At 40.5% G+C, this 25,618-nt stretch overlaps 4 protein-coding genes across 5 annotated transcripts; 3 read left to right on the top strand and 1 right to left on the bottom strand.

The window, feature by feature from the left end:
- Positions 1-6,108: 6,108 nt before the first annotated feature.
- On the top strand, positions 6,109-11,631 carry RB195_001199 (uncharacterized protein; the record flags this gene model as incomplete). Of its 2 annotated transcripts, XM_064197862.1 has the most annotated exons (6): positions 6,109-6,240; positions 7,551-7,625; positions 9,436-9,526; positions 10,087-10,194; positions 11,305-11,437; positions 11,505-11,631. In XM_064197862.1, the coding sequence occupies 6 exons, from the start codon at positions 6,109-6,111 to the stop codon at positions 11,629-11,631; spliced, it is 666 nt and encodes a 221-aa protein (XP_064053743.1). The 2 variants fall into 2 exon arrangements, with proteins under 2 accessions (XP_064053743.1, XP_064053742.1); XM_064197861.1 differs by lacking the exon at positions 7,551-7,625 and having other exon boundaries at positions 11,335-11,437.
- Positions 11,632-13,021: 1,390 nt separating this feature from the next.
- Positions 13,022-19,993, bottom strand: RB195_001198 (uncharacterized protein; the record flags this gene model as incomplete). Its single annotated transcript, XM_064197860.1, has 13 exons — positions 13,022-13,134; positions 13,190-13,278; positions 13,335-13,502; positions 13,571-13,666; positions 14,118-14,190; positions 15,574-15,632; positions 15,696-15,768; positions 15,821-15,930; positions 15,997-16,070; positions 17,593-17,723; positions 17,816-17,858; positions 19,855-19,893; positions 19,970-19,993. 13 exons carry the CDS (start codon positions 19,991-19,993, stop codon positions 13,022-13,024), a joined length of 1,092 nt encoding a protein of 363 aa, XP_064053741.1.
- A 1,707-nt stretch (positions 19,994-21,700) lies between these two features.
- On the top strand, positions 21,701-22,183 carry RB195_001197 (uncharacterized protein; the record flags this gene model as incomplete). Its single annotated transcript, XM_064197859.1, has 1 exon — positions 21,701-22,183. The coding sequence occupies one exon, from the start codon at positions 21,701-21,703 to the stop codon at positions 22,181-22,183; it is 483 nt and encodes a 160-aa protein (XP_064053740.1).
- Positions 22,184-22,335: 152 nt separating this feature from the next.
- On the top strand, positions 22,336-25,504 carry RB195_001196 (uncharacterized protein; the record flags this gene model as incomplete). The annotated part of the gene is made up of 5 exons (XM_064197858.1): positions 22,336-22,460; positions 22,534-22,667; positions 23,289-23,467; positions 25,123-25,230; positions 25,325-25,504. The coding sequence occupies 5 exons, from the start codon at positions 22,336-22,338 to the stop codon at positions 25,502-25,504; spliced, it is 726 nt and encodes a 241-aa protein (XP_064053739.1).
- Positions 25,505-25,618: the final 114 nt, after the last annotated feature.

The raw sequence follows: 25,618 nt of genomic DNA, 5'->3' as shown, positions 1-25,618 counted from the left end.
ATTTAATTCTTGATAAGAGGAAAAGTGTAATACTAGAACACCGAAAAGGTGGAAAAAAATCTTTGTAAATCTTAACAGTATCAGTTTTACTTTTCTGCCTTTTCACACTTGCAGATTTAACAATGATGGCAATTCTGGTAAAATAGCAGTAATTAGCAGTATATTAATGCCTACTCAAACTTTCACTGAATGTCCAACAATTACAGTTGTTTACATTTTCATGCTATGTTTGAAAGCTAATGGCTAGAGAAAGCGTTTTTGACGCGATCGGTAGTTTGTCGTAGTGTTGGCTGCTGACAGCGCGTACTTCGTCGGAACACTGCACACAAAAACGAAATCTCTCTCTCTCTCGAAAAAAAGAGTGAGAGTGTGAAGGACATTTTTGTAGTCGTTAGTAGTTATAACATTAAAGTGTAAGTGCAAGAATAGTAAGTAATCTCATTAACTGCAGACTATGCAAATATTTCTTCTTTTAGTGGTGCGAACAGTAAAAGTAGTTAAATTAAAGGACTACTACTTTTGGAGTACTGATACGCACTCTTGATTTGCTGTGTTTTTCCCTACTATTAGTTTTTGTTTTCAGATTTAGCAAATACAATAGAGGCTTTTCTCATTGTTATACAATAATATGTTCGCATCAAGTTTCCTCTACAACGTAGCGTGTGGTTCGATCAGTTAGTAGTTTTGCAAAGGATGTCAGCGCTACAGGGAGACTAACTTTTCAATTTTGCAGAAGTTCTCATGGATATTCGTTCTGAAAAATCCTCATTAATTTAATCAGTCAACATTCTAAAAACCTCTTATTGCGTTACACCCGCCTACACCTACCCCGTCATCAGACAAAACAAATGCTGAAGAAGAAGGAATAGTTTCGTGATCACTTCACACTTCTGATCGTCGATAATTTTTGTAGTCTTTCGTAGAAACGATGTCCGCTAGACATTTTCTCTTCTAAAAAGGTCTTCGCGGCTGTCCTTCCAGCAGAACACTTTATTTTTGTTTTTTTAGAGGAGGAGTTCCTGTATTTTAGCACTTTGGATGGAATACTTATATCGAGAGTGTTTTCGGAGTCTGTGTTGTGCTAACCTTTGGAATCCCATAGGCATCGAATCACGAACAGGGATGCAATCTTCATCCGTTTTTGTGATCAACTCACCGAGATTTAGCAGCACAAACGAACATTTTTTGGTATGGGTCCAGCCAAACGCGCCAAGCTGTTTCCTACTTCTTACGCTCTGATTGACACTGCCACTAATCGCTCACGTCATTGTTCATTAGAGCTAAGGATTGTCACCAACGACTTCACTTTAGGCAATTTCAAACAATTTTCACAAGGGCGCGGTGCCGTTGCTGAAAAGCCGTTTTTCGCAAAATCGTTTGCAACGCCTTTCAAGTGCGCAGTAGTGGATAAACCTGTTCTATAAAGTCCATTGAAGCCAGTAGTTGTTGAAGTTAGTAGAGGGTTTTTATTCTTTTGATGCTATAAAATACTCAGGAGTGTGCATAAACAATTTTTTCCGTGAATTTTTGTAGCATCTCTAGGCATGCTACTGTTGTTGACCGGATCATTTGAGTTACCTTTTTGTATTTCGTCTAATTGCTATTGTGATTTCACTTACTGCGAGCATTCACACCTTTTGCAAATACAATGGAAATATTCAATTCGCATTAATATGCATGAATTACCTCCTCTATACGTACTTTCTTGCTCTAATTACTGCGCACTTCTGTCTCTTATCACCTGCTTTCCTCCTCATTTTTTATGAAAGCATGCGCCACCAGCTATACTTCTAGAAAAATGTTCCTTTTTGGGGAAAATTCATAGCTCCAGAATAATCGAACCGTTATTCCTTCTCTCGCGTATGAACAACGGTTAACGTTCTTTTGTAGGTAGAACTCTGCCTTCCAACTATATTTCCTCAATATTCCATGTAGAGCTATCCGAAAGGTCTTTGACTACAGTTTTTGCTAATAGGATGATTATATGCATTAGTCAAATTCTATTTTCCATTGAAACTCGAGAACTATGGGAAAGCAGAAAAAACCTTTTATCTCTCTCTAAAAAAAAGTGAATAATGTGAAAATTAAGCAGAGGTTCAGGCTATGTTTCAGTAACTTTCGCCAATCATGAGAAAGCAGCGGGTAAGTGGTAGTCTTTATCCATGTGAATCCACAAAAATCTGCTTATTTGGCAGAATTCGTCTGGATCTGATTATGCGCCTTCAGACTGGGTGCTATGGCAATGTAACGTTCCGTACGTTTATGAGCCGTGGTCTATTTTTGATTGACAATGAAATTGCTTTTGCGATTTTAAAAGTATTCAGAAAGAAACAACTTTTACTTGTTTCTCTTCAATCCCCTTTTTCTGTTTGTGATTTTGGATATGGTAAGTTTCCAAAAGGATTCCATGTGAATTTCAATACCGAGCTGGTTCTCCTTTCCTTACGAATTCATAACCCTATACTGAACTTAGAAAATGAAAATGCTCCCCTAGAAAAAGATGAGTAAATAAAATGAGTTATCTGATGAAATAATCTCTTTCCATCCCTGTAATGGATTACAACACTTGCGAAATGATGTGGGATTCCTCTATGTCCTTTGCAGGTGCAGATACTTATGTTTGCTTGGACGACTTTAAAGACATCACTCCACGAATCCGAGGTGGTATTCAGGTGGGGTATTCAGGTGGGGTATTCGTATACGGGATAATAGATTATGGAGAGGAGATGATTCCGTCCATTTTTTCCTAATTGCCGTAAAAACGGCCCGGAAGATACGGCTTCGGGCGTTCTGGCGCACTATTTTCTACAAGGAGTTCGACTGGAGCGCGCCAGCCTTGCGCGGCGCCGCATCTTCCGGACCGTTTTTTACGGCAATGAGGAAGAAATGGACGGAATCACTCCCTTCTCCATAATCTCCCATCCCGTATACGAATACTCCACCTGAAATCTGAAATCCAGAATGAAATCTGCACCACCTGAGATTCGTGGGGTGCTGCCTTTAACGCAGTTCAGAATGAAGTAGTCCAGGAACCGGAGAGTGCCGTCCATGGACACTGCTTCAGTTTCTTCGGCTGTCTTGCAATCGTCCTGGTAAACATAATTGTCCGATACTATATTACGTCTGGACCTCCATGGGTAATGAATTCTACACACGAACGCGTCTACTATTAATTATGAATTTCGTCATGGGTCATGGAATTCTAAGAACAGTTGTGGGCAAGAAATCTACTTCCTACCTTTGGCAGCGATTGGAAGGGACTGATGTGATCTCTTCTTAATATTCTGCGCTTAACGCTTCCAAGACAGAATCGTAGTCAACCACGAATTTTAAAATCCAGCCTGCCGCTTTGGTCTTGAACACTTTGTGCCTTCATGCCATCATTTGAATTGGTTCAGTGACCATCCTCTTCCACTGTCCTCACGTGGTTTGTACTGATATTAAGTAGTGTAGGCCTCTGGAATACGGAGTATGATTCTTCCGGTTGCGTAATTTAGACGTGATTTTCTCAAGTGATCAGAAATGTAAGTGCATGCTCTAAACGTAGGCTTCACCACAAGGAATACTTCCTGCTAATCGCCTGTTGCTAAATTTCTGTCCAAAACACTCGCATAATCTCTGTTTGTCTTTTTTCTCTTGTGTTTTCTTGTTTTGCTGTGAAGCACATTAAGTGCATAAATAAATAAATAACTAAACAAAATGACTGCACTAGTGTTCTTCGATCTATCTATGCAGATCTATGATCTATCAGTTTCTATTCACTATTGATTATCATCTTGCTCTTTAACTGTAGTAACTGTGATCCATGTGTGAGTTAAGTCTAAACTGTGATACTATGTAGTGTATCGCTTGGCTTTTGCTCTCTTAGCCCCATACATTGATACTGTGCAGAATAGTTGTTTGACAATAACAGTAGTGGGAAATTTTGTTTCTGCCAAAGATTTTTATTAATAAGAATAGCACTAATTTATAGGAGCAAAGAATTTGGCAGTGTTCCATCTAGCAGACTTCAGGAGATCACAATGAATATTGACCTTGATAAAACTTTGAAATTCCTCTTTGATGTTACTGTAGCACTACTTTTGTGTTTCGAGACTTCATTAAGCTACACACGAAGTTACTTCTGTTGCTTCTCATAAGTAAAAAATTTCTTTTGTGAAGCCTCTTCTGATATTCTACAGCAAACAGGAGTCGAAGCGAATTTTTCCAGTGTTCTGTTAATGAAAAGAGAAGTTTTGTTCGAAGTTTTCTTATGTTCATTGATTAAATGAGTGACCAGTGGAGTTATTTCAACGTTCCTCTTCTTTCAGACTACTTCAGATTTTTTTCTTAACGTGTAGCCTTATTTTTCAAGTATTAGGATGAGTGCACCTTGAAAATAACATGTGTTGCAACAAACGTGTGTTACATCCATGAAAACCAAGTTATGATGGAGAATCAGTGTTAAGTTCCTGATTAGCACCTCAATAAGTAACAAATGGGCAGGTTAATAAAAAAATACCGTAGTCCGACGTCCCGCTGCAATTGCTAGATTATGGTGGTGATGAGAGGCAAAAGTATATATGGCTATCATGAACATCAAGGAAATAATCCTTCTTCACACCTTTATTCCTTGCTCATTAATGAAATTCTAGTATAGTTCCACTTTGTATTTTTTTATATTGTTTTTTTTTTGAAATAAAGGGGAAGACCAAGATTAATCTTTATTCATTGGAATTCTCTACGAAATTGTTTCAGTCCTTGCCGAGCAAAGTAAAGTTTGTTTTTGATATCTGACGACTACTGGATCTAAGAAACAATCTATTGAAAATTAGCAGCTTTTTGCTGACTAATTACAATCCTAAGTAAGCATTGAGAATTCCCAATTACCGCATTCCTCAGGAAAACGAAAAACGTAAGGAATTTTTTTTGACGAACGAATCGAAATAGTATAGTACGTCATTAATTTTCCCCGGGTAATCATTCTATTCATCCTTCGTGTATTCATCGTACAATAAGCTTCTACTGAATAGAATTTGAGTTCTTGACCACTGTATTCTATCAGATTTGGGAGCATTACGGTGGTTTACTCAAGGTTTTGCGAAAATTTGCTTACCACTGTTATGAAACAGAGTTTTTTCGTTTGCACATATTCCCGATTTGACTTCTCAGTAATCTGTCAGTCTTGTTCTTCGTAACTCAATGTCTGCACTTCCATTTTGAAATTTACATTGGAAAAATTCACGAATTATTAACAAAGAAGAGCATTCGAATTCTCCTTATAGTTGCAAATGTATGGCTCCAGAGAAGACGTAGCATGAAGGAAGTGACGTAGTTTTCTAGCACATTAACTGTTGATAAGTACACAATACTCTTACTACGTACGTTTAACGTTGCGGTTTTATGCATGACCGAACGCTTTGAATATAGCAATATTTTATTCCTCTTGAATGATTTGTGACAGAAACAAGTTGTTATATGCCGAGTTTTCTGATTTGTAAGGGAGTAAAAATCGTTAACGTTGTTCCGCTATTGTGTTTTTAGATAATTGAGTGGGAACTGAAGCAATTAGTGAGAGGAAAACCCACGGATTCAGGTCATCTTATGTTTTTTTTCAATAAAGTGCAGAGGAATAGACAAGGTATTGGTGCTTGCATTTTTCGATTTGACTTTTCCTCAAAAAATTGCCTTCGATCGCATGATTTTGAATTTTTGAGGGTGTAAGTTGGAATACTGAATACTGTAGTAGTATCAACGCACTTAGGTTTATGTTGTTGTGTTCTGTAGCCGTTCGGAAACCCTGTGGATCGAATTTGAACTGTTGGGGCGGGTTGATGGTTTTTTTGAAGGCATAAGGTTGAAGTTAAATTGAGAATTTTAGCAAATTTTTCAACTTTTTCCAAATTGTTTTTTTTACGAAACTATTTGGAAGAAAGTGAGAAGAGATTCTGATTTGCTTGCTGAGATTGCTCCTCTACAAAAGACTTGTTGGGACGAGTTGTGAGCACATCAGCCCAATGAAAAGTCCATAGACATTGTTATTCACTGTTGAATGAAATGCTTTGCGTGCTCTGAATCTGTGATGCTCACTCAGACAGACATGACTTCCTCATCGAGTTCACTTCACAGATGAAACTGCTTTGGTGCGTCTTTATTGAAGAACCACATACACGGATATGCAGCGTTCGGATACCGAATCGACCATTAGCTGCTGTTTGCGCTTTCTTACAGCTTTCCGTAGCCCTTGCTTCCTTGTTTCAAGTAAGTGTTTACGTTTGCTCCGTTCAGCGCTTATTATATGCGTCAAAATCGGAAAATTTCGGAACTTGAGGGCTTGGAAGAAAGTCCTAGCGCGTGACTACCGTTGAAAGAGGCTCTTCCTTGTAATACAGAACTGAGTTTTTTTTTTCCGCTTCAATAAAATCAGCAACTTGAATCATCTTAGATTTACAGCATAGTTACTTAAAATGACGACTGTATCTCACCTGCCAAACATTTGGTTGCCCGGCATAGTTTTTCTCACCGCAAACTTATTGGAGGATTGTTTATTTGAAAAACCTTTTAAGACATTTCAGTGCTTCAGTAGACTAGAAAAAAATAAAATTTTCAGGAAATAAATAAATTCTTTATAGATCTTAGCTATTTAGTCGTTTACATTAAAAAAAAACTACAGGAAACAAAGTGTTCATTTAAATCTAAACGAAAAAAAAAGCAGCGGTATGGAATAGAAGAATTTGATTGGAGTAACCAATGTTTGATTGAAAATAATGTTGTTGATTTGATTGTTCAACTTTATGCGTTTTTTTAGTAACACGCCAAACTTTCTGTTTTTTTAGTAACTGCCAAAATCTCATGAAAATCTCTGGAATTTCTAAAAATAATTCGATGTATTTTCGGCTGGCTTACGAATAATTTTCTATAATCGTTTCCATTCTGTTGGAATATTTTTCTCCTGTTTATTGGACTTTGGTATGTAGTACTCTAATATTATACACTTCAGTTTTTATATCGTTTACTTTTGTTGAAAGTACCACTGATATAATCCAATTTTTGTTTCCTCGAGAAGGACTTAATATATAATTGCCTAGCACTAGGTAATTTGTGAATGTCGTGGAAAAGACGCACGGATGCATACCAAGCTAAAATAAAGAAATTATGTAGTTCCAAGGGGAACTGTGAGTAGTAGATCTTGAGCGAGAAATCACTTTAATTATTCATTATCCCGCGTGTAAGGCCGCATGATCTCGGCAGAAAGATCTTTGAAATTTCCGATTGATGACTGTTTGATTCTGGGAGATTTGTTGGTTGATTTAGCTGCCTTTTTTCATTATGGAACGTTCTCGACTATTTTTGCAAATCTTGTGTACGGACCCAGAAACCGAATTTCTGTTGTAATTTTTCCTGGGTTTAAATCCGCCTCGTGTACGAGACTGGTTTTCTGCAGGAGAAGAATAATTGGAATAAAATGTACATTCAATAATCTTGCGTTGAGGTACAAAAGTGCACAGAATTGTTTGGGTCGAAGTAGCAAGAGAAGATGAGGTTTCATTGCTTCATCCTCACTTTTTCAGCATGTGGTTTCCATCTATAGGCACAAACACGTCTTCTTGTGTCGGTCTAACATAGCTGAGGATGCCTCCGTAGAGGTGAGTATCGTCACGATTATCGTCTCACGAAATAGCCTCGGGCAGTGTTCGGATCGATCATTTGGTAATACTTCTATTAAACCCAAATAAACACTTTTTCCTTCTCTCTCTCTAAACTCATCCTGTTTACCAAACACTCTCGTAGGGGACGTTCAAAACCACCTTAATATTTGTGTACGAGTGACTAATGTGTTTATTGATGCGTGACTAAATGCGTTCGTTTCCGGACTAGGAGTGAATTTCACGAGTTGTTAACTCCGTGTGGAGTTCGTAAATCTCTCTAAAGCACAGATCCTTGTCGTTTCCATGGAGGGTTCAGTTAAAGCGTTGAGCAAATACGATAGTCCTTGCTTAGGTTCAGTGCACTAATACTAGGAAGTAGACTCATTTTCATGGATGTGTTGTCTATCAAAGGCCATTGACTTGTCTTTTCTTCGCAGACTTTTCTTCAAACATATGCCAGCACAAAAAAATGAAATAAGGAAAACATCTAGAAATACGTCACTTAAAAATTACTAAACATTACTGTAGTAGACATGATAGTTTCCTTCAAGCAGAAGAACGTTTTTCTTGGCGTAGTTTGCAAGCATTGCAACAAAATGCGGATACGTGTGTACAAATCCAGAAATCGGGTGGAACAGGAGATTAGTTTACTCGACGAGGCATTTGCCTACACCTGTGAAAGTGATAAAATGAGTTGGCGTTAAGGTCACCTCGAGATGTTGTTTGCATTCATCTGTAGAAGTGATCGCTTTTTAAAATGAATGTAAAGCGTTATCCTCTATGGTAGACTAATTAGAGAAGTGAGTTTGAAGTCTCTAGTTTCTGGACTGGTTAGAGATTTTCCTGTGATAATTGCAAACTACGTCCGAACCCTATATAATCGTGGGCCACAAATCAAATGAAGACTATTCTCGACGTATGTCCAAATCACGCCAAAAAAAAACTAGGAACCCATGGATTCGTTCGTTAGCGATGAAATGCTATACACGGGGCTTCACGCTCATATTCTACCGGCTGTACTTTCCTTAGCGTTCTTTTCAAAGGGACACGTGTCGGACTTTTGAAATAATTTGTAAGAGCGTTAGCATTGTGGAGTTGCTAAAATTGCTGCAAACCTCGTTCTACCTCGTGGCTCACTAAAAATAGAAGTGCATAACGGAAGCGTTTAGTCGTCGGATTGCAAGATTTTCAGTTGATTCTCAATGGAATAAGAGAAAGTTGTAGTACTATGTGGTTAATTGCAATATTTCTATAGCTTTAACTTGTCTCTTTACTCTAGCTGTTCTAAGATCACCTGTTTTGATTTAATCAATTTTGACTTAATCGTCGTCTTATGACAAATGCAAACTAAAAAAATAAAAACAAAATCAGAACTCATACTTCCACATTGATATGAAATGTAGCTTTCCGCACAGATGAAATGCACCTTTCTATCTTCCACAGGATGTAGTTAGCATTTAAATTTTATTCTCTTGGATTCTCTTTTTCTCGAAGTCCACTTGTTTTCTTGTCTTAGAGTTTATTGAACACAAAACTACAGCATTTTCAAATCTTTGCTTTGTTGGTTAGCTCCATAAAAGTTTTATGTTCTTGCTCTGTTGTTTTTAACTCAAACCGCAAGATCATAGTTCAGTTTTCGAAAATGTGGGTGAAGTTCAACACTGCAGCATGTCGACGATTTTCTTAACCAGAAGTTTATACTCGAGCTCCTTGTTTTGCTCAGAGTTTGGATCACTGCAATATCAGAGGGATAATTGAGACTGCAGCAGTAAGGAAAAATGAAAAAAAAAAAACTTTTTTTTTGCAGGAACGATATTTAGCGTATGACATAATCATATTTGATTTTGGCCTGATGCATCGCGTTCTTGGGACGGAAGAATGTGTCGCTAATTATCTAGGTAGGTGTGTTTAATTCGAGGAAAAGATTTCAGAAATTACTGTACGCCTGTGTTAGCACAAATAGAAATGGTGCAGCGGAGCATAATTAATGTACCTTGAATCGATCGTAGGTTAACTGACCAAATGTCATTTCTTACCATTCTTCTTTCCCGAGACAGCAGAAAACGTTAAAGATGTTTGCTCACGCGTAATACGTGTGGTTTTAGTCCGCTATGAGGTCCAGCAAAAGCAAGAAAGCTAGTTACATTGCTACAACAGACACTAATTGTGGTACAGGCACCTAAGGAGTAATCAAAAAAGGTTTACCAACACAACGTTTTGGAAAAAAAACCATTTTACTAGTGAAAACCTGATGCCATCGCGCACAGAAATTTTATTAAACTGTAGTTAACCATGCTGGCTGCATGTCTCGCTTATTCCACTATCTAAATCTGCATTATATCGCTAGCCAAAATCAGGATGTCTTACGCTTTTTATAACAATTTCTCCTATTAGCATAAATTCAACATTTGAAAGTTTCGGCAGATCTTTCAAGAGAAAGTAAACTTCTTTATTTCAGACGGAGGATACATGCGTTTCGGATGGTGTATCGAACAAACTTCAGCTCTGAGTATAGCGATCATTTCGTTAATTTGTATGCCCAAACCTCTCTGGTTACTTTGGCCAGGTAACATGTTCGAAATTCCCGAGGTCATCGTGATTCTTTACGGTCTTAGAATACTTTTAAGCGTTCTAAGAAGGGCATTCAAAAATCTATGCACGTGTTATGTGAAGTAAAAAAATTCAGTTCAGAAAGAGCGCTCTATTCCGATGGTACACAGGAGTCATTGGTGATCAAAAAATACCTGTCACCGGACGGATGCTTCCAAAAGAATAACCACAATGCCGCAACTTACAATCGCGTTCACGCGGTTGAACATGCCGCCGCGCCGACGGCAAAAACAGTCCTATTTTAAGGGTAGAATACCACGAATCTAGGTTGCTACGGATTTCAGGTGTAGTATCTGTCGTAGATTATGGAGACCGGGGTGGTTCCGCTCATCTCTGCCTGAATCACTGCAAGCAGCCGGCCCCTGAATGCTGTTTTGTACGATGCCTTCTGTAGTAGCGCCGCCCTTGCACGCATAGCGTCCCTTACCGCCTATTGGAGCAGTCCGGTTTTCGACGAATCTCAGGGCGGAGGCGACGCAAGAGGTGAAGCTTTGCAACAGATGGCGTCGTACAAAACAGCATTCTGGAGGCGGCTGTTTGCAGTGGTGGAGGGAGAGATGAACGGAACCACCTCCGTCTCCGTCATCTACGAACCCGTGTGCGAATACTCCACCTGAAATCCGCACCACCTGAGATTCGTGGTATGCTGCCTTTGAGAAACAGCAAATCACGTACTGACTGCGTTTAAATCTACATTACTCTAATTTAATGCTTATTTTTTTAGACTGTTTTTGTGCCGAACTCTGTCACTCCAGTTAGTTTTACAGTTCTCCCAATGACTTCTTTCAAGGAAAAAAAACTTTTACAAATAAACAAATAATTAAGAATAAAAATACCTCAACGAACAGCGAGTGATTTTGGTTTAGAATCTGCATTTTTGAAGCACACCACTGTTCACTAAATAGTTCTAAGTTTTTGATAAAAGCAGATGCTTTTTCGCCGAGCCACGTGTAACAGCAAGCTATGAAATTATTCAGTTACTATCTTTACGCAAATGAATACAGAATTAAAAATACATAGAGCATATGAAGAGCGATGAAGAAAATTATCCGAAAACTATTTTCAGGGTTGCTACTCCAATCATCTTACTCTCTAGGATTATCAGTATTAACGATGGCAACTGCTCCAAAACTCCTTGAAGCACTTGGAGGACGTGTTGATTTGAATCTTGCCTTAATGTTTTCGGCTTACATATTTGGGTGATTTCTTTTACAGTTCTGATAAGAGTGAGGTGAAAATTGCGGATAACTGGACCACATCTTTCAGGTTCTGCTTCAATTGGATATTCACATTTATACTTTGGCATCATTACTGGCATCTTGAACGACGTTATGCTCCACCTAAAATTAAACGAGGAAGATCATTTAAGGCACCAAACGTTGCCAATGTCTGACCACAGTGCTCAGCGATGGGATCTGAACAACTGCCCATTAGTCATCTACGTATCATAAGTAAGACCATCACAACCTCACACATGCACAAACACATTTGCGGGTACAAGAGAAATTCCACAGATTAAGAGATGATTTATACTTGTAATAAATAAATAAATAAATAAATAAATAAATAAATAAATAAATAAATGAGCTCGTTTAATAAAGAAGATTCAAAATTTGATTTCTCATTGCATCGTATTATATTTTTTATGGTATTATTCTGCATGAACACAATGTGAATACATCACCTTATTCAGACTTAGAAGAACACCTACAGGAACTGAGTGCACCTTACTTTACTTCATAAGGCCAAATGGACCTTGACAGGAAGTATATGTAACAAAACAGAATAATTTAATATTTTGACTAATGACTACTCCGCGTCGAATATTTTGGATACCTCAAACAAAACAAATTGCGTTCAGTGCGAAAATTTATTTGGATTAAAGCTGCTTTCGTCAGTAGAGGAATCCCCTTATGTCGAATAGCATGAATCAAGTCCTAATTTAAATTAAATATCTCCTGTGTTTTTGCCTAGTCTACCTTTTCCCTAGTAAGAATAAAGCGTCAACTCGCTCTTCGATCAATGGTGTATGAAACAGAACATGTTCCAGGCAACTATCGATCGAATTATCCAATCTTTTAATTCCATTCAGAATTGTCGACTATAAAGTATGACAGCGGTGATTTGCATGGAATATCCACGCAGCTTCGTTTCCGTGCAAAAATAAACTTTCTCGAAACTCCCTCCATCTCTGCCGATCATGTTTGGTTTCAGCTCGGGAATGATTGGAAATCAAACCGTGTTTCCTCATCTCTAACCGCTTTTAAAAGCCAACCGCAGTTACAGGTCTGTCAAGAAAATAATGAACTTCATATATTATATAACATTACACCAATAAATCATTAAGTTATTGGCGTCAATACAAGGCCGTCCTTCCAGGTCGGCTTACCTTACCTGGGTGGAAGATTACTAGACCGCAGTTAGAGAACAGCATGATATGACGGACAGTAATTTTCTGCAGCATACTGTAACCTAGCTAGATATTTGGATTTGACAACGAACACATCCATTAGGAGCTCTAAAAGAACATCTGTAAGAAGCAACGAATGCCATGATTTTAACTGTCGAAAGCCGAATGAACCCTGGAAGGAAGTGAATGGAACTAAAGAGAATCCTCATTTATTTAAATTTCGAATATATCCAGTCACTTCAAGTATTTTACTTAGTAACAATCAAATTGGGCATTTAAAATGATTTGTATGTGTGCACGAGAATTAAGTTTAAAAAAGATATAACTTGGAATTATCTGAGCTGCTTATTTAAAACTTCCTATGATTCTTCTTTCACAAATTCACTGAACTGTCGAGAACAAATTTGTTTCGTCGGTGTTCTCTGTTGTAGAAACCAACAAGGCGAAGGAATACAACAGTTCCGAACAGCAAAAGAAGTACATTTGCTGAAATTAGCATATATTTTTATAAAAATGTGAGGATAAGAATAAACATAGTCACCGGATACAATTGGTAACACAGCACTCCAAACACGTGCCAAAAATTTCCGGTGCTCCATGCGTTTAATTGCATGAGGGTAAGACATCCTCCTGCGGAAGAATAATGAAGAAACAGTGAAAGGAAAAATACATTTAAAACGAGTTACCTGTGTGAATTTAACGGATTTAGCCATCTTCGGTTCGATATGTCCAACATCCACAGATCTGGACGTAATTTCTTCGAATTTTTGAAAAAGTAAAAATTTCCTACTTTCTGTGGACAATGCATACGATGTTGGAAAGAAGACTGAGCTTTTCGTTCAGCAGTAGTCACCCTATTTCAACTATTAGTAAATATTAGTAAATGTACTTTGAATGAATTCCAAAAAAAAAATAAACCTACCTAAATCCGGTGTAGGAGTTGAAGACTAAACCTTTGAGCGAAATTGAAAAAGGCGCACCGCGGCCATGTTGCACATCGACAGTCAAACTTTCACTGCTGAAATTTATGCGAACAAGTGAACAGCTGTATGATATAATGTAAAAAATCCGGAATTGAATTTTTAGAACGTCAAAAATGAGTACCATTGCATACCATAAATCACAGTTGCTAGCTAGTACAATTTAATCTAATTTAATTAATTTAATTAAATCGAGAGGGCGGATATAGCGCAGTCGGTTAGAGGTTCGATGTAGCCACACGGTCGAGAGTTCGAAACTGCCCTGACAAACCAAGTCTTTCAACCCTTTGGGGGTCGATAAATTGGTACCAGACCTATCTGGGAGGATAAAAACACTGACTTGATCATAGGCTGGCCCCAACAAGTCATTCTATAGGTCAAAACGCGTTCCAAAACCTCAACGATAACGAATTCCAGTGAAAAACGTTTGCGCGTCCCAAGTAGATTGTTACGCCAGTGACTTTATCCTTTTTTTAGTCGAAAAGATACCTGTCAGATGTTACTCCTCCTTCGAAAACCTTGAAATCTCGAGGTAAAATAAGTTGCAGGTCAGGTTCAGATACTAAAAAGAATAATCATGGCTTTTAAAAGAGATCGGGAACAGCTACCATTGATCCGATAAGTTTTCCACTCTTCCATAATATATCGCCGAATTGGAAGTTTGTTTTTTAAATCCATGACCACTACTAGTAGAATATGATAAAAACAAGAACTTTTTTCTTTGAAGCACATGACAAAAGAAAGTACTCCGCTGTTTGTATATTGCGTTTGCTTTCCTTTCATTTTGCTTTCATTTTTTGAAAAATAAACAAGCGGCTGAACACAACAGTTGGTCCCAGTTCATTATCGGGAAATAGCCTCTAAAATGATTAGAAAATAAGGTTGCAAACAGTGGAACTGAGCCAGGATGTTTGCTGTTCCCGAGCGCTGGAGTAACTCTCATACTTTCGCACGACTTCAGCAGATGGGTTCTTCCTGCTGCGGATTTTTTACATCTGACCACTATAGGAACCAGAGCTTAGCACACAGAGCTCTATGTTTTATTTCAAAGTCTTTTTTCCATGTTTTTAAAAATGTTTAGCATTTGAATTTATCACTTCGTGTAATTTTCGAAGGGTTTCGAGACCGCTTACGTAGTGCGTGCGTCCGGAAGAGTCACCGCACTACATATGCATCTGCGGTGCGTGGTCCTGAGCCGAAAAGCGCGTATCCATGTAACCGTCCTTGTGTGTATGTATGCAGTCGAATTACTACTTGTATTGTTCATGCATACAGTTGTTGCTATAGCCCCATCCCGCCACTGATGAGAACCATTTTACCACCAGTGTGGCCCATAATAACCAGGACAGGAGGGAGTCTGCGCAGACACAGAAGCGAGGCGTGAAAGATGGGAAGCGAGTTCAGAGACCCCGTCCCTCGAAGGGGGAGTCGAGGCGAAGGGGCGAACCTTCCCCTTTCGCCCAAATATGTCTGGAGAGGTTAGGTCGCCTCCTGGTGCATCTGGTGGTGGGGTAGCCTGCGCTAGACTTCCCGGATCCGGTGTTTCACGCACTGAGCTACGATGATGAGTCAGATCCACCGCCACTTCTCTTCGGAGAAGACTCAAGATATGACAGTAACTGAGGTCTGGCGCCTGGGCGCTGCTTCATGGGCATCACTGTTGTTTATGAAGGATACATTTTTCAGGTGGGGCTAGTCGTAATCTTACTTTCTTCTGCAGGATAACGATGACATAGGGGAGAAGAGAAAAAGTGAAAGTAAAAAAGCTTCTTTATTCCTTTGTAAGAGATACTTTTTTTGTTGGAAAAATGGCTTTGCGTAAATGCAGTATATCAACTGGGAGTTAACAAGATCGTTCAGTAAAGCAACATTGAAAATACAAGCGCTTGAGTAGATTTAATATTATTTTCCTACTTTCTCAAGCTTGCTGCAAGTGGAAACTCACGCAGTTCTAAATGTGGAGTTATGTACTTCTTCCCGATATGAAGTCGGAGGTCATAGAATCTGCAACAAATAATATTCTGAAAAAGTACAAATTTTTTCGAGAACAAAAGAGTAAACATTTACCTTACAGCGTAATGACTTAGAGCAAACACCAGCACTCTATATTTGAAGTAGTAAAATCCAGCAATAACAAACCCTACACAATAGTTTCAAAAAACATTTTGAAGAAGACACCGCGATACTTTTACCTCTATCGACGGTATCCGAGTAGAACTGTTCTAGCCGGTTTCGCGGATCGACGAAATGTATGACCACGTCGGTTTTGTTGTAGCTCGAAGGCGGTGTGATCAGATCTTTGCTACAAAGAGTAGGAATTATCATCGCGTGAACAAATTTCTTCAAGAAGGCCTTCTCAAGGTGCCACCTTAGCGCTGGTTGAACTCTTACTCTTCTACCGTATCGGTCAACAACAACAAGCATATGTTGGGCTTCTCCGTACTGAAAAGTGCCATTTTTCCTCCTATTTTAGAAAAGTGTTCGACGATGAATGTTTATGTTCAATAAGGTGCGGGAAACGAAGCGAGAATGAGAATATTCAAAAAGTGCGTTCACAAGGATTTTTGAGCTCCAGCTATTCCCAGTGATTTCTGGCTCGTTTTGTGTATTTGGTTATGCAAAGGAGAGTAACACGGAAGACTCTACGCCTGATTCCGTATTCAGGATCTCACTGAACCTAAGTCCAAGATTAATCTGCATTGCTTGTAGTGCTTAAAGGCATCACACCACGAATCTGAGGTGGTACTGATTTCAGCTGGAGAGTTCCTATACGGAGTCGTAGATTGTGGAGAAGGGGATGATTCCGTTCATTTCTTTTTAATCGCCGTAAAAAGTGCCAGTCTTGTGCACTTCCAGGCCGTTTTTACGGCAGTTAGAAAGAAATGAAAGTAATGGCCCTCCTACCCATAATCTACGACCCCGTATAGGCATAACCCCCTGAAACCCGCACCATCCCAAATTCGTGGAGTGATGCCTTTAAGCGGAAGCGGACTGAAACGAAGAGAAGATAAAGGCTAAGACGTTTATTGTTGCCTAAAGGCGTCAGGTTTCTCGAGCACCGTCAATTTCATTTGGGAACTTTAAAGGTAAGGGCAGACCACCCCTCGTATCGTTTTAATGGCACTTTGCCTTTTTGATCTTTTTCAAACAAAACGTTGTCTTTGAAATTCCTGTTAACTTTTCTGAAGTTTCCATATTTGCTGTACTAGTAATGTCAACTAATAATAACTAGTATTTTGCTGATATTGACACCAATTTTTACATGAGAAGCAATTCAGCAGTATAGAAGAGCACATTCCACAGAAATTATTTACACCATCGCTTTTGTTCTCCTACTGAGACCTTTTTTTATATAGGTAATGGCTTGATTCGAACTAGTTTTTATTGCATAAATTACGTAAATGCATATTTTTTTGATTGAAGTGCTATACTCGGCGCGTAGTACCAAAATATTTGCGCAGTCTACTTCAAAAGATTATTCCAAATATTCCATTGAACTAAGCGGAAGTTTTAATTTGACAGCGAACAGGATACTCTTTCACGCTCTACTAAGCCGCTCACATTTGCTAGTATGGCAAAATTTTTCTTTCCAACAACGTCTGCATAGCAAGAAAAACTTCTTGTCACTGAAGAAATAAGCCATATGCTTCATGAAAATGCAATATTTAAGGGTAAACATGTTGCCGACATTTCTATGAAAAGTTTTGTTGTGTAAAATTCAGGCGAAATTCTAGTGAGCTCTGTTCCATCTTGTTTTTTGGCACACCTGCAGTTGTTTTCAATAAATAAGTAAATAAAAAATTTACGTTAGGTGCAAATCCGTACTACCTGATAAGTTACGCACACCTCCTTGCAAATGCTCTAATTAAAAATCCCTTCCCGCCGCATGGCTGGTTTTGTTTTCATTCCAAGCGGTCTTTCATACAAAAAATCATAGCATCACCGAGTCTGAAAACCAACGTACGGAGCGAACTATGAATGCATGTTTTTTCCGGCAAGCATCCCCGAATCGTTCCAGAAATGCGGTTGACTCATATCGTTTCCCCGCTTTCACATTTCCATAATAGAGAAAGCACTCTGGAGTCAGTCCCAGCACTGTAATTAAATTACACGGATGTTATTTCAGAAACATAAGTCATCTTACGGACAACAATTCTGTTTTCGCCGATCAGCCGTAATCAACTTACCCATGGAATCTTGTTTGAGATGCTGGAAACATGAAAAAGGATCCTGTAACAGAATATTGGTCATTTGTAGGAATAGTTAACGTTAAGTGACAAGGAAGAGAAGTGAAGTTAGTATTGTATCAGGCATCCGTTTGAAAACTGAAATTTTTCTTATATCCGGAACCTGTAATGCGAGGAGAGAGTCCTTTTTCCGTTGCTTCAGTTTTTTTTTTCGAAAATGACACTAATAAACTCTCAAAAAGTTTCCCCTTCTCGACTAGTACGATTACAAGCCCATTCATGATATAAATTTTCATGAATATAATTTTTATTATTTTATATAAATCTTTTGTATAAAGAACAGAATACATGAAGAACATAGAACATAGTTCTCCTAACTCAGAGTTGAGTGATCCTGAGAGCGCGAAATTTGTACAGTTTGTGAATCAGCAAGGTGGAATTTTTAACCACGTGATTGACATCCAACGTAAATGTTTAGTTTAGGAGTACGAGACACAAACAGTGCCTAGAACATCTTTGATTTTTAATAACGACACAAGTAATAGTGAAAGAAAATATTCTATCATGTTACATACTTTTCTGTTGAGAAGAAGAAATTATACATCAGTTGAGCCCTACCCCATTAACTGTAAGTACATATTGTGAGCAGAGATTTGCGAAGAACGATCCTAAATATCTACCAAATATGAGAAGTTGATCGATCATAGATCAACAGCAAAAAAAAAGGTTAGCGGTATGAATTGAAATGCATAAGTATGTGTGTGCTATGCACACCTGTACATTTTTCTACTTTTCAATGCAGTGGAGGCAATGGTGTGGTCATATCAGTTGTGTTGTCTCAATGATGAACTTAACTAACTATTGGTGTCTGAATACTGTTCATTAAGTGCATCTGGGGAAACTAAAGCGCCACAGGTTTGAAAAACACTACAGAAAGGTGTTTGAAATAAAGTGTACGATGTCAGCAGACGAAAAGGAAGATTTGGTAGGGATGCATTAGAAACATTCTGGATTTTCGTTAGGATTCCACCAATGAGTAACAAAAATGAGTGAGTATCAAGTACTAATGACTTTATGCTGTTCCTAACACTCTGTGAGCTATAACATTCTTCCACATGCAGTTTCATAACGTAATCCAGACATTAGTAGGATACTGAACACTAAGTGAAGTTCAGTTAAAGACCTCGAACCATCTTCGGGCCTCTGATAAAGATGACGTTTTCGAAACGTCAGACCACTTCTGAAGTTTCATGAAGACCTCATTGACACAAGAAGAAAGCATAAATATGATTCACCATAGGTTTCAGGTTTCAAGAAGAGACGATTTGGAGATTGTTTTGAAATACTAGTTCAATCAACAGTTGTCTTTCTAGTGATCATTAAATCGTACGAAGTACAAGTTGCTCTGCTTGGGAAATCCAAAATAACGTCTTTTTGATGTGCCACTTTTCTGCGTTACCGTATAAATGAAGTACGCTCAAGTACTTCAAAATTCCCAATTTTATGTTTTGCACTGTAAACGCTCAGCTGTTTTTTTTTTAAATTTACGTCCGGTAGCTATTTCAGATGCTGTTTTTCTTGGCAGACTGGACATCTATTGATAATTGATTGATTGTTACGAATAACTATCAAGCGACTCTATGAGTATTATTACGCAAACAAGAACCGATTTATCAAGCTGATACACTATATTACACCTGAATCACTGTTGCTGATGCGTCTGAACAATTCCCCATTCGAGACTATTTTGATTGTGTTAAGATGAACTTCTACAACAAGCATGGTGTTATCTTTGTACTGTAGCAAAAACGTTACTATCGAAAACTTGTTGAGAGTACGTGTTAGTAGATATGAAACCTATTAATTCATTTCTGTGCTTGTTTTGTGGTGGTTGCATTGCTGGTCCACTTCCTAACATCAGAAGAATATTGTTCCTTCCAGTATAGTAATGAATTCGAGACTCCAAATAGTTTTGGGTGTAATTCAAAACAAAGTAAACGAAATTTATTGGTGATGTGCAGCAATCAAAATTGACTCACTTGAGGTTTCGAGGATGCACCAAACAGTACAACCGCGCCCTAAACGGAGGGATTTTAGCGAGCAAAACTCCGTTTCCTCAGATCCTAAATCTAAGTAGGGTTCTAGTATTCTCACCAGAAAAAGACAAACAGCTAACATGATTTTCCGCAAAGTCAAACCGCGAAGGAGGAATGCAAATTAAAAAATGCGACGCACTCTTCACAGAAAGTAGAACCGAGAATGTGCTTCTCAATATCACTGAATATCGCATATAATCATAAAAGCAAAACGTCTGTAAGTATATCATGCTATACAATGACTCTCACGTGCTTATTCTTTCACGTGTGTGTGACGAAATCCCAAAAGCAGAGGGATGTGTCCCATGGCGTCGAATTGGTCCATTCGCCAGAAAGTGTTGAAATGGTGGGCGACATCAGAAAGTAATAAAATGGGGTGAGTCGAGTTTAAATAAGATTCAAGCGACGGCGCAATGTTTAAAAACAGGTCATTTATTACTGCAGCAGTCCTCCTTTGCCTCAGGTTGTTAACATCTTAACGTTTGTTAACATCGTCAACTTTACTCAAAAATTTGAAACACGCATGCAAACGGCAGCTTAGGCTGCCCGCAGAGTTCACAGCCGCGCGGGCGGCGCCGCCCGCTCGGCCGGCTGTTTGGTGGTTATCGAGCGCGCGATTGTGGGCGATCGATAACCATCAAGTGTCGAAATAATAAAGGGCGGTGTAGAACCTTGTGTAGCGGTTAGAGGTTGCGCTCCCTGCACGATCGATCGGAGATTCGAATCCGCCCTAGTGCTCACCAAGCCTTTCATTCCTACTTTAAATTGGTACCAGAAAAAACAGTGACTTGACACTTCGGCTAGCCACCGCAAATCATTGTATAGGCCAGTTACACGTCCGTAAACCCCAAACGGTTCTGAATTGAAGTGAACGGCGCAAGTGAATTGAAGTGGCGCATCCCAAGCGGATTGATTAACGCCAGTTAACGCCAGAAACTTTATCCTTTATCCTTTATGGAAATAACAGAGGTGCAAGATCAAGTATGAATTTTCTTCAAATATAGTCGTGACGCCTTTAGCAAGAAAACTGTGAGATCTTTCACTGATGCTTAACTTTCTTAAGGAGAATGTAATGTTTATATGTCGCGTATAGAAACCCTAGCAACTGTACGGATTCCAACCAAACTTTGGGCGGGCGCAGATTACCGAACACTTTTTTACTTGAGCATTTTTTCCTCTGTTCATAGATTTTGTCCATGTAAGAAATGCGAATATCAAACCGCATATCGTGCATGTGGCTGGGACCCCTTTCTCCTCTTGCGCGTCATGTTGCTTACCCCCTTTATGCTTTGAAGAAGTAATAAAGGAGCCAGCGCCTGTAAGTGATGTGGATAATGCGCTCTATCGCAAGTTGATCGATACTGTAATATTCCCTTTAGAGGCGGAGCTACACGAGAGGAGGAGCTATTACATGACTTCCTCATATAATAGGCACCCTTTTTCAATTGGTTTTTGCTTTCCCAGATCTTTTCGCTACATTTCCCCTTATTTCATTTGAATTCTCTCCACAACGTCCTTCATTCGTAATTATTTCTGCCATTTTACTTCTTGTTGAATTCTTCGTGTTGGTTTTGCGGAGCGTGTTATGTGAGGATGAGTCGCGCTAACGTCGACATTCGCCGTCCTTCTGGTGCGTGTCTTTTATGTCCTTTTTCAGGTAGTGATGGGTCGCCTGTCACTCGTTCGCGCACTCTGTCTTCAGATTCTAGGGCTGTTGCCCCGATACACAGATCAGTTTCTTTGACGAGCGGCACTGGGCGGCTCGCTCGTACTTTGCAGGAACTCAACGATGGCAACAACGCACATGGGAGAGATGCGAAGACACTGCGGGATGCTGCTGCCTTGGCAACTTACGGAAGTATGGAACGACGCTAGGTCAGCAACCACTTCGTTAACAAGGAAAGTGGATGAAGGTACTCCTACCTTGCTTCATGATATAGGTGAGTCGGTTTCGGCGGTCGGGAATAGGATTGATACTATTCCTATTGTTGCAACTTATAGCCCGGATGGGCCGACACCCAGACCAGCAGCGTTTACGGGTTCAGGCGACGACGCCACACAGTTTTCGCTGTGGCTTCGCCATCTGGAAGATGTGATGCGGCTGCGTGCTGCGGTTGCGACGTCTCAACAAAAAGCAGATTTCCTTATCTGCTATTTGGAGGGGGTAGCGCGGGAAAAGGTAGAGTTGAGTCAGCAGGAGCGCTGCGACTTCAACGCAATTGTAGCGCATCTAAAGCAGGCATTTGAGCGACGTTCGCTAAGCGTCTGCTGAACTTGGTCCGAGCCGCTACGACCGGGCAGGATCCAAGTAGTCAGAAGGGACGGGTCCTTGAGGAATTTGTGGCTAGGTTGCGTCCTGACATTCGCTGCTACGTCAAGTTAGACAACCACTTGACGTTCGAGCAAGCGGTAGCGAAGGCCCAAATGGTTGAACAACTGCTAGCCGAGGCCACAGCTGACCATTTGATCAACCCAGTTGGCGCCGCACACACCATAGAGGTGAAGGCGGTGACAGCTGAACCGCCGTGGACGAACTTTGGAGAAAGTAGGTATGTGCGCAGAAGTTTGTCTTGCACGAACCGACCACGATTCTTTCAGCAGTCAGCACTAGCAATGAATCAGGATGTTTTCCGCCAGCATGGTATTCCCGACCGTCGACTTATTCCTAGTCGCCCGAACTGTTTCAATCAACTGTGGAGGACTTGGTCATCACGCTCGACAGTGTCCATCGCTGACAGTTCAGTTGCCAGCTCCAGGTCGGCGTTAGTCTAGCCTTCCTGGTTCCGTGCCGTTTTATGATGGCCAGTGATTTTTTTCTTCCTCTGTTAATGCTGTATATCCCGATTCTGACTCTCTTTCTTAAGAAATTTCGCAGGCCCGCGAACAAATTAAATTCGCTTTCTATATCTTTGCGGAATTCGGAAGCCGCTTGTGAACAATCTGAGGCGCGAGTCTCAGCACTCATGAAGCGAAGTGAAGAGCTAGCAAGCTCTGCTTTTGGTCAACCTTCTCAGTCTTCTCTACAATCTCCTCATAATTTACCATACGTTCGTTTATTACTTGCTTGCTCGTTGATTCTTTCGTTGTGTACCTCAACTGATGCTGTTTGTGTTAATTCGCCTTTTTCGGTCCTTGACGCTTTCAACGTCTTTAATCTTGTTGCTATGTGTTACGATCGAGTCCCTGCTGGATTTTGCCTGGGGTTTCGCTTGCTCTCGTCCTTTTGGGGGCCGCTCGTGTAGTCAATGGGTTAGCAGTAATTATAGGCCATATTTTCTTGAGGGTAATCGCGGCACGGCTGTGACAACGCACCTCTGTTCCGGTAGAAGTCTTGGCTATTGCCAATAGAGACCAGTTCTTTATGGCACAATTTCCAGTGGTTAATGGGGTCCTCATCCTGGCATTAATAGATACTGGCGCCGCTATTACTATAACTTCTAGGGATACGGCGCCTTTACTGGGGGTGTTTGCGATGGGGGACAGCGATATACCGTGCGCAATAGGCATGGCAGGTGTGCCTATTAAGCTTAGCGGTCGCGCTGATCTCAGATTTGAGGTTCGTTCGCTCACCCTGTACCAGCCTGTCTATTTTACGGAATCTGCGTGCGTTCCTAGTGAGGCAGAAGCCTACAATATCATCTTGGGCAACGACTTTCTTAGTCGCTTGCCACCGTGGAGTATAAACTATAGAACCCGTACACTCTGAATGGCCGATCACCAAGTCAACATTCTATGCAACGCTCTGGCACCAGACTCCGCCAACCTTAAACGGCGCTGAAGAAATTCCCGTGCGCGTCGCCGAGACTACAGTCTTGACGCCTAGCACGGAAACTTTTGTTCCCTGCTACTCCGAAGTTGCGGACCTTTCCCCGATTGTTCTTGCCGCTCAGTCCAGCCACCTGAGTGATCCCTCGCTAATGGTCTCTCTGGTGATCTTTAACGCAGGTGCGACGCGGTTGCTGGTCTCTAACCCCTAGGACAAGGCCGAGATGCTATATAAGGGCCAGCAGGTTTCCTCCGCCGTGCGGATTGCTACCGAAAGGCCACTGTGGAGACTTTCGCGATAGCTACTTTTCCTCCTTAGCACAAATTCGGTAGCAGGTAACGTTTGTAATGTGACGGTATGCCCCGATACTCAGTGTAGTTCTTTGCCGCTTAAGCTGGACTTGTCCGAGGCGGAGGTTTCGGAGCAGGAGCGTCAGCAGCTGTTTGCGCTTTTCGATTAATTCAGTGATCGCATTTCACGTGATGCGTATGACTTAGGGTCATACGAAAAGACCGAGATAGTTATTAAGATAACCAGTGAAACTCCACCTTCGCGCTTTAGACCCTCCGGGATTCCGGAAAAATTTCAGAAAGAGCATTAGAAACAAACATTAAAAAAAAAGAAAGAAACATTAAAAAATTGCTTCGAGCAGGTCGCATAGTAGAGAGTGATACTCCTTAGATCCATAATACAGTGTTAGTAAAGAAGAAGGACGGTTCCCTTCGAGTCTATCTCGATTTCCGTCCTCTTAACGAGATTACCATCCTCGATCATTACCCGTTGCCACGGATCGAGGATATACTCGCTAAGATAGCGGGTCATAAATACTATACGACATTGGATTTAGCGTCAGGTTATATGCAGTTTTTGTTATCACCTGAGAGCCTGCTCAAGATGTGCATTCATGGCAAAGGATCCGGTCAAAGCTGACCTACAGTCATGGCCAAAACCAGACTCGCCGTAGACCCGAGTTCATGCTGATTTCGCTTGACCGATAGGAGGACGATACTATCTACTTATTGTGGACGCCTACTCCAGGTGGCCGGAAATCGTCCAGATGTCATCGATCTCCTCAACGGCTACTATACAAGCAATGAAATACATCTTCGCCAGTTTTCTGGGAATCCAGAGACGCTTGTTACGAACAACGCAACGCAGTTCAATTCGTCTCAGTTCACTTTATGCTACCGTTCCCGAAGAATCTTGCACGTTCGCACGCCGCCGTCCCATCCACAAAACAAGGGACAAGCAGAACGCTTTGTGGACACCTTCAAAAGAGGACTGGCCTAGTTGAAGGGGGAGGAACCAACAGTGGTCGCACTACAGACGTTTGTGATGGCATACCGCTTCACTTCCTAACCGTCTGCACGTGACCAGCTTTCACCTGCCGAAGCCTTCCTGCGAAGCTTACTGCGAACGAAACTCGATCTAATGTTACTTTCTAGAGATCTCACAAACGGTACACGAGATGTCAAATTGGAATGTCAATTCAGTCGTCGAAATTGAGCATGACGCCGCGCAGCTTTGAGATCAACGACGTGATGATTGCCAAGGTTTATCAAAGATAGAAGCCTACTCGGAATTCCGGTTTCATCACACGCCTTGTTGGACACAACCTACACTATTCGTTGTGCAAACGAAGTCTAGACTCGACACGTAAACCAGTTGCGATCCAGGACCGACACAACAGCGACTAACACTTTCTTGGATGTGTTCGACCTACTACTCGACTCCGCAAGCAAGGACAATGGTGCAACACCGACTGTAGGCTCGTCTCAACGAAAGCAACGCCTTCGACAACCCCACTGCCGACTTCAGGCGGACTAACGAAGATACGAGATAGCTTGAAAAGGGAGGTGTTGTAGGATAGGATCTTCACCGTATTAGTCGCATCGTACAGTGCAAACCCATACAGCATAAGTTGTATTTTTGTGTTGTCAC

The sequence above is a fragment of the Necator americanus genome, chromosome IV (genome assembly GCF_031761385.1).
Source record: "Necator americanus strain Aroian chromosome IV, whole genome shotgun sequence".
Taxonomy (NCBI): Eukaryota; Metazoa; Nematoda; class Chromadorea; order Rhabditida; family Ancylostomatidae; genus Necator; species Necator americanus.
The sequence above is the reverse complement of the archived record's forward strand: the minus strand, read 5'-3'. Positions and strand labels throughout refer to the sequence as shown.